This window comes from Maniola jurtina, chromosome 7 (genome assembly GCF_905333055.1).
Source record: "Maniola jurtina chromosome 7, ilManJurt1.1, whole genome shotgun sequence".
In the NCBI taxonomy this organism is placed as follows: domain Eukaryota; kingdom Metazoa; phylum Arthropoda; class Insecta; order Lepidoptera; family Nymphalidae; genus Maniola; species Maniola jurtina.
The window spans coordinates 5,773,831-5,783,104 of record NC_060035.1 but is presented as its reverse complement, the minus strand read 5'-3'; the positions used below and the strand labels follow the sequence as shown (position 1 = coordinate 5,783,104).

The following is a 9,274-nucleotide window of genomic DNA, read 5'->3' as shown; positions in this document are numbered from 1 at the left end:
AACCCCCTTTTTACCAGATTGTGGCAACAAAATTTTAAAAATGTTGGTGATACAAACTTGGATATTACCACAGAATATCAATTACATTTTTTTTTAAAATTATATAGACTAGCGCTTGGCTGCAATCAGACCTGCTAGCAAGTGATGATGCAGCTTAAGATGGAGCGCGCTTGCCTAGAAGTTGCCTATTCACTCTTGACTTGAAGGTACCCATATTATAGGTGGAAGGGAAAACTGACGCCAGAAAGGCGTTCCATATCATATATTACCTAAGATATTAAAGTATCTGCTAGAGAGTGTTGGTGGAAAGTATAACGAAAAATTTGAGGGTAGTTAAACCTTTTCAAGTTTTAATTCCTGAAAGGTGAGGATAGTATAAAACACTATGTACCTTGTGATTAATTTTGTTGCCAAAACGGTTTGCTGTTGTGTAATTATCACAATATAAACTTCCTTTACTATAACAAGATAAGTAACGCAAGGCCTCTTTAATTACTTCAACTGATACTTTATCTATGTAAATTATGATACCTCTGTTAAATATTTAACTAAATAAAAACTTACCACATTCTGAAGTCTTCAAGTCAAAATTCGTACAATATTATATTACAGTAAGTAAATCTTACTAATATTATAAATGTGGAAGTGTTTGTTTGTCCTTAATCACGCCGCAACAGATCAAATAGCTAAACGGTACCTAAAATGTAACAGGCTGCTTACTACTTTAATTTGGAGTTCCAAAAGAATTTTTAAAACCTATTACTATGCAAATGAAAAGGTATTCATCTAGTAACTAAATGAAATTTTATTTCAGATGACTTCATCAGCAAATTCATCATGTCGATCATCACCACAGCGCATGAGGGGAAGACCAAAGAAACGTGGCGGCGGAGCGTCTAGTAACAGTACACATAGTAGCACCACAAACAATGCAGGCGTAAGAGTTGGTGAGAGGCGTAAAATGGCAAAGAAAGTTTTCGATCCCTCTGACAACAATGTTCCAAGCAAACGCAAAAGAGGTAGACCTGTAGGCTCTCTCAACAAAAGTACAATAAAGAAAAGACTTATGATAGCAGGCAAAGATAAAGAAGACATGCCATTATCTGATAGCCAGCGGTCGCTAGATGGCAGTGCAGATGAAATAGAACAAGATGAACCAACACCTCACGAAACATCCGGTGTCTGCTCAGTTTGCAGAGTACAGAAACCTAGAGGTTCAAATGACCGCCTGGTGGAGTGTCGCGATTGTAATAATAAAGCTCATTTGAGTTGTTTGCAGTCTGGTTCTGGTATTTTGAAGCCTCGGCCAGATAACACATGGCAGTGCCCACACTGCAAAACATGTGTAGTCTGTTGTGAAACTAATGATGCTGTAAGTTGAATAATATTGATTCTTTAGATGAGATCCTTTTTCCTTATATTTGAATTTTTAATTCATATCTTTTGTAGCATGATACTCTTTACACACTGCATCTGAAATTCAGATTTAAAAAACTCTGATCGAATTCGGATTTCGATTTTACACTGCGTCAGGTTTGAGGGATGTTTGCGTAATAAGACGCCGCCATCACCGCCCGGATTCAGATCGAAAGCAGTGGGCAAAGGTTATTACAAGTAATATTATGGTTAATTCGTTCCAAGAACAATGTTCCGAATGGGTTCTCTGCTTTGGAAAACAAAATTCGGATCTAACGCACAACCCCACATACAAATAGTACTCTAAAAATTCTCGGACTCAGATGCACTGCGTAAAGAGCCTAAGTTCCGTTTAAAATAGAAAGGACCTAAAAAATAAAAATCTTTTATTTCAGGGCACACTGACTGTATGCAGCATTTGCTCTGATGCCTATCATGCCCTGTGCCACACCCCAAGGATACCAGAAAGGCTGAAAGCATGGGACCAATGGGAATGCAATAACTGTCTAGAATCTCGTCCTACAGTTGTAGGGTCGCCTGCTATCATAACAAATAGTATAGAATACAATAGAAAACCTTCTCCAGCAATAGACCCCTTTTTAAAACCACATGAATTAGATAGGGCTGCCACTAAACTCTCTGAAGAAGCTCCCATAGATCCAAGTATACCAGATATAAGTAACTGGAATGTAGATGATGTGTATGAGTATTTTACTGAGCATTTTCCTGAAGCAGCGCCGATCTTACGAGAACAGGTAAGTTTATAATTAGTGTTATAATGTACAAAAATCATTCTTTTTAAGGTTCTGTATTTCCAGAGAAAATAGGAATCCTATAGGATAATTTTGTTGATTGTCTGTTATGTCATCAAGGTAATTAAGGCCTACTTCCCTTCCTTTAAGGAATACTTCCCTTTAACCTAGAACAGGCAACACCATTGATGTTGGAAGAGCCACCGCCCACCCCTATACTCTGAGGATAAGCACTGTCTTATAAAATCCAAAAACCGTGTATTTGTGGTTAGGTACATCACAAAAAAAATAAAAGTATTATTTCTTGTACGTCTCAGTCCGACTCGCACTCGACCAGTTTTTTGGTGAGAGGATTTCATTTGTCCTCATAACTGACAAAATAATTGTTCACAATGTATTTTTTTTCATTTCAGGAATTTGATGGTCAAGCTTTAAGTATGGCTCGCCGAGCAGACATTGTTAGAGGCTTAGGACTGCCGCTTGGCCCTGCGTTAGCCCTTTATAGAATTGTAGTGAAACTACAGACAAGAAAAGATGACTGGACAATGTGTTGGGGATGAAAACTACAATAACACATTAACATGTATGTTAATCAATACTTATGAAGAGTATTTTTATGTGATCTTAGTACCTATGTATTTTAGTTAAATACATTTTTTATTATTTATATAATGTGTATTTTTTTATTGAATCTTACACTTTAAAGATTTTTTTCCTATACCTTTGTAGGTGAACTAATTTCAGAACTCAAGGTGTTAATAACAGAATAATAATACTAAAGGTGTATATTTAATGTACATTAACATTTAACTAATATTTTATATACATCACAGTTAGCTATCATGTTTGTGCTGATCATAATGCTTAATAAATGATAAAAACACATTAAAGATCATTGTTGCGAAATTAATATAAAATACCCTGTAGTGTGTTGGTAGATAATAGAAATTTACAAACTGCACCGGTGGCCAAAATAAGCAATCACCCTGAAAAAAAAAACATTAACTTATAAATAAGTCTATACACAAATTATAATCCAATGCCACTCTTAACTAGGATAAAAGGAACCCTAAAGTACAAAGTTAAAACTTAAAATTGGTTCAGTACAAGTGACGCCAAACTTCTTGATGGCTCTGAAACTCAACAACCGTATGTTTGCGCCGGTACAATGAACAAATCACCTAAACAAACCCTGTAACGAGTGCAAGTGTATGCTTTACTCCAGCTCTCTGTCTTCCCGCCGATAAATATTTAATGCTAATTGCTAAAGTGATGCTATTCGTCACTAGATCAGAGCATTCAAGAAGTTTAGCAGCACCTGCAATCGAGACAAAGTGTGTAGTAAATTAGAAATACAATTCACTATACTGTATGCTTATATAGTACTGAATTCAGACTATTTTGGCTAGGAGTAAAAATACGTAAATAATATTCAAATTATATTTTACACTTACCACATAAGTATATGCAAACTTTTGTTTTATCTCATCTGTGCATTGACTTAAAGATTTTTTTTCTAAAATACCCATTCCATAGAAAAAACACAGAATAGTAGCAGGAGATGCAAACAACTGATCATAAGCAATCTTCTTTGCAACTGTTTTCAGATTTGCAAGAGGCAATAATTTGTCTAAATAAATATAGTAGTAGTGATGTAATGGTCCCATTACAGTTCCAACTATTAACATCCTTGCTGAAAAATAAAATTATAAGTTTTATTTACAAATATGAGTACTGACACTTAGAATGGTGTGGAGCAGAATTTTAAGATACCGACTTAAACCTGTTTTTGATGCATTAACTCAACTTTTTGTTCTTTGGCATACCAATTGTTCCTCCTTCAAGAAAACAGTACACAGCCTATCATGCAATAAAAAATAAAAAGTAAACCTACCTATGGTTAAATTTGGCATACTGAAAACAAAACAGGACCACACACTCTTCCGGTGCACCTTTATGCCATAGTAATTGTTATCAAGTAGACGCCGCGCCTTGGCTCTGTAGGTATGTGTTGCACCTTATTCATTTTAGATTAGAGAATCTAAAGTAAATAGATAATTCTGTTTACTCTATAAAAATTTTTAGAGATGTAAAATTTTAAATCCTAAGTACCTACCTACCCGAGGCCAGTCAAAAGCAGGTAACAATTTTGCATGTATTTCTATTTCTTGCTGAATCCAATCTCCAATTGCCATAAATCCTCCTGACGTTATACTGTTTGTTAGTAACAAATTTTTTTTAAACAGGAAGTTCACTCCTCGGTAAAAGGAAGACTTTGTTCTTTTATGGTGACCCACTTTAACCAATGGCTGCAACTTTTTCAATATACTGATACGAAACATAGTAATTAATCTAAAAAAAAGTTGTAAAATGTCAGCTGGCTATGAAAGGAACACTAACCTATTTTTAATTTCTTCTCCAAGTATGTATTTAAAACTATTTACCTACTTGAATTTCTTTTTCCAAACATGTTTGTATGATTAACTTACATAATAATTACTTTTATATAATAAAAATAAATAAATGAGAGTAAAATACTTTTATTATATTTTCATTTTATAGAATAAAATGTTAATGTCTTGTGTATCTATCACTTTATTAAATTGTAACTAAACTAACAAATAAATAGGTTAAAATTTTAAAACTTTGAACTTACTTTTTGCTTATGAACCAAATTAAGATTTACAAGAATAAAACATTTATCGTTTAAAATTTGCGCTCAATACACCCGCAAAATATCCTTTCAAGCAAGCTTTCTCGGATTTTCTTTTGACTTTTGGCAAACTGTCAATGACAGTATGGCATGTACATACTCTTTGACTGTGCTCTTGGTACAAAGGTACCTATAGATCGTTTCAACGTAATAGGTAGTTCCTATGGCGTTACGTTGGCTCCCCTGTCTGTCCAAGTCATTGCCACCATATTTCCATAAGAAGACGCAGATTTTGTTTATTTGCATTTGATTTTTATGAATGAATGTAATGAAAATAAACAAAATTGCGCCTTCTCATGCCAATATGGTGCCAATGACTTAGACAGGGGAGCCTACCTAACGCCATAGGAACTATTCGTTGAAACGATCTATATATCTCTATGATCTATACCTACTCTATGTTTATTCTCTTGGATGGCAGCGCTGTTTACCAACACAGACTATGAGCAAGGTATGATGACCTAGGTAAAACGTAGTGAACAGTGATTATATATTGTACTCTTTGGTCACAGATCGTGAGTTGATCGTGAGTATAGCGTAGTGATTACATACTTTGATCGTGAGATCGAGATTATGCTCCAGAGTCCAGAGCCGTAAAAAAATTTATTATTTAACAAATTAAATGTTATGGTCATGGATTGGACCACAGACCACGAATCCGGAGATAGACGACGAAGTTCCATAGATCTGTTTATGATTAGTAGCGAGTACTATACATACCGATAATATCGGATTATATATATGGAAAAAATCAATATCTATCTATAATAAACTTTCTTTGTATCATGGTCTTTCTATTTCACCCTCTTATGGCAATTTAACACTATACATTACACATCTCTTTCCCACAATATAATATAGATGTAAACGGTTGCGGCGAAACGTCACGATGACGTCATGACAGCCTAGTAATTTTAGGGATGAGCTTCGAAAATCGTAATGAATCGTAAATTAAATATAGTGTCGCACTTTATCGTAAAAATATCGGTTTTTCGGTTTTCATTTACCGATTTTCGGCAAATAACCGATTTATTCAACTTTTTTTGGTCAACAAAAATAAAACGAAATAAAATAATTTAAATAATTTATTAACGATTTAAAAATCTTATTAACTATTTTTGGTTCAATGACGTGATGGTGATAAATATTAGCACGCTTAAAAATTAAGATGGATGCGACGGGTCTGCCCGCGAAATTCAAATTTAATTTGGTTTTTCGCAATTTGTAAACTAATACGACAACGTAGGCTTATGGCATTCTATTTGCGACAATACCAGTATCATCCCCAACTATTTATTTAAAAATCTTCACTTGAAAGGGTCCAGTTTAAGAAATTAGCTCTAGTATCCACTATAACCCACAAATTAGTCGACGATACTAGAGCTAATTTCTTAAACTGGACCCTTTCAAGTAAAGGTTTTTATATAAACCTGTGAGGATGCTACTGCCATTGGAGCAATTAAAATGCCATAAGCCTAGGTTGTTGTATTAGTTTACAAATTGCGAAAAATCAAATTAAAATTGAATTTCGCGGGCAGACCCGTCTCATGCCCTTAAGGGCCGGCGCACACATGGCGGAGTGCGGCGGAGTTCAGCGCAGAGCATGCCCGCAAAGTTTTCTAATCGCGTGACACATTACGCGAATTTCTACCATAGAATGCGCGAGCACGCGCGGGACTGCGCAAGTATCCGCACGGACGCACAATTAAATTTAGATACTATTTCAATGAGGACAAAGTCGATAATACTTTTACTGTGAAAAATGCTCTGCGCTGCGCTCCCCCATATGTGCGCCGGCCCTTAAAGTACCTAAACTAAACCTTCGTAGGGTTCCAATGCACCACAACAAACTCAGCTGGGTATTTTTTTGTTATTGCCATCTCACAATCACACTTAAAACTAGTCAGAGCAATTTAATCATACTATTTTTTTATCATTATCTTTTAGAAAATAAAAACTTTAGATTTCAAGATACATCTCCAAAACGTTGTTTTGAGAGATTATTATAAACTGTATAACAATTAAATATCATAAAATGAATTGCTATAAGTGTAATAATTGTAGTTTTCTGACCAGCGTTTTATATTTAACACAATCGAACGTCTTGGACGAATTATACAAGACGCAAATGCCAAATTATCGTAGTCTTCATAAAGATATTATTCATTTAAAGTTACTGAGGTCAAGTCTGCCGTCCTAACAAAGAGTGCAATAAGTCGAGTTTTTGGGCAAATTGACTTAAGACCATATCCGTAATCACGAAAATGCTCTATATTTTCGCCTTAGACGTCTTTTTTGTATCTTCAGTAGTTTCGGTTCTGTTGGTTATCAAAACTGCAATATGTAATATTACGATTTGTAAGTAGCTAATCATAACCGCGAATATCTCGAAAGTAGTCGAAACCTAGTTATTGCTCTCTTCGTTAGGACGGCAGAAGTATCAACCGATTTAAGTAATAAAATTTACATTGTCAGGAAATACAATACAAAACCAGATAATGCAACAAGAATTTTGCATAACAACATGACTTATCTCATACTTATACTGATACTTATACATACTTACATAATGACATACTTTTGTGTCTTATGACACAAAAGTATGTCATTATTATTCAGTTACTAGCCGATGCCCGCGACTTCGCCCGCGTGGATTTAGGTTTTCCGAAATCCCGTGGGAACTCTTTGATTTTCCGGGATAAAAAGTAGCCTATGTGCTAATCCAGGATATTATCTATCTCCATTCCAAATTTCAGCCAAATCCGTCCAGTAGTTTTTGCGTGAAGGAGTAACAAACATACACACACACACACACACACATACAAACTTTCGCCTTTATAATATTAGTGTGATGTAGTCATGTTTTCAACAATAATAATTGTACTTGATTCTAAAAATACCATTCAAGTGAGAGTCGGATTCGCACAGAAGGGTTCCGCACGATCGTACAAGAAATCTCAAACCAGTGTAATAAAACTGTGCAAATTAATGACGAATGTGATTTAGTTAAACTAATTATTTGATTGGGAACACAAATCTTTAATTTTTTTGTGATGTAACCATAAGTTCACGGTTTTCAAATTTTTTCGTTCAATTGTGCTTTAAGACATTGCCACCAGCCAAATGTCATGATTCCTATTTTGATTCCCCCAAAATGGCAGACACGGGGGGCAGACAGACAGACAATGAAGTGATCCTTTATAGGTTCCTGTTTTCCTTTTGAGGTATGAAACCCTCGACAAATGTAAATCTTTTCCATTAAACTAGGTACATTAACCAAAATATATTCTAGTAAAATGTATAAAACAAAAATTTTCAAAATCTATTTATGTGGATTTAGAAAATCATGATCAGTTTACAAATTCACAAAAAATTAAGTTTACTAAATCAGATATAGATGGCGCTGTTGCCAATATCTTGTATAATGATATGGAAACCTTCGTGGGTGAGTCCGACTCGCACTTGACCGGATTTTTTATACCTAAAGCCTGACCAACTAAATTCGTCATCATTCCAAAACGCTAAATGGTTGCAATTTTCCGGACAATGCGTTCTTAAAACCACTTTTAGAATGACCACAACCGTTTAAGCAATCGAATAAATTATTTATAAATAAAATTATCTCTGTAATGAAAATGCCATCATCGATGTTTACAGGTATCGTACAATAATCGTCAATTGTTAAAATGTCCATGTATGTCTTCATCCGCATTGACACAGTGAGGGCCACCTCTCTGCTAAAGACTCTTACAGCAAAAGCTTCTCTTAAAGCTTGACCTGAAAGGTAAAATGAATTATCAATGAATTACACAAATTCGAGCAAATTGTTAGTTATAATATTATGAGACATAAATCACAACATTTCATGATAATCTTTGACTTTGATTAGATATGTGATGTAACCACAAATTCATGGTTTCGGATTTTTCCCTTTATTAATTATTGTGCTATTAGGACATTGCTAGCTACCAAATGTCATGGATTATATACGGGAAGTATCTCAAGAGCTTTGATTCCCTTGTCTTGATAGAGACACAGATAGACAGACAGAAAACGAAGTATAAGGATTCCTTTTTTCTTTGGAGATACGGAACCCTAAAAATAAAAGACCTAAATGAATTAAAATAAATGCTAATACATAATTCAAGAAATTTTTGGGCTGGACCTTAAAAATAGTGCCACTGGTGCCGCTATTTTATGCACCAATTGGTCAAACCAATAATTAGTGGGACAAATTGAACTTTAAAATGTTATACAATCTACTTTGTCCTACTTGGAGGGGCAATGTGTAATAAGCCAAAATAAAAATCGGTCAAGTGTGAGTTGGACTCGCACACAAAAGGTTCCGTACCATCGCACAAGATATAACACTATTTAGCACGCTGAAAAACAG

At 34.7% G+C, this 9,274-nt stretch overlaps 1 protein-coding gene and 1 pseudogene across 2 annotated transcripts; one reads left to right on the top strand and one right to left on the bottom strand.

Annotated features, from left to right (window-relative positions):
• Positions 1–9,274, top strand: part of LOC123867036 — a 31,184-nt pseudogene that overhangs the window by 1,848 nt on the left and 20,062 nt on the right.
• LOC123867033 (mpv17-like protein 2) lies at positions 2,939–4,981 on the bottom strand. 2 transcript variants are annotated; one of them, XM_045908873.1, is made up of 4 exons: positions 4,825–4,981; positions 4,285–4,520; positions 3,623–3,861; positions 2,939–3,154 (listed from the first exon to the last, which is right to left on the bottom strand). In XM_045908873.1, exons 2-4 carry the CDS (start codon positions 4,508–4,510, stop codon positions 3,002–3,004), a joined length of 618 nt encoding a protein of 205 aa, XP_045764829.1. In that variant the 5' UTR covers positions 4,511–4,520; positions 4,825–4,981; the 3' UTR covers positions 2,939–3,001. The 2 variants fall into 2 exon arrangements, with proteins under 2 accessions (XP_045764829.1, XP_045764830.1); XM_045908874.1 differs by having other exon boundaries at positions 4,821–4,964.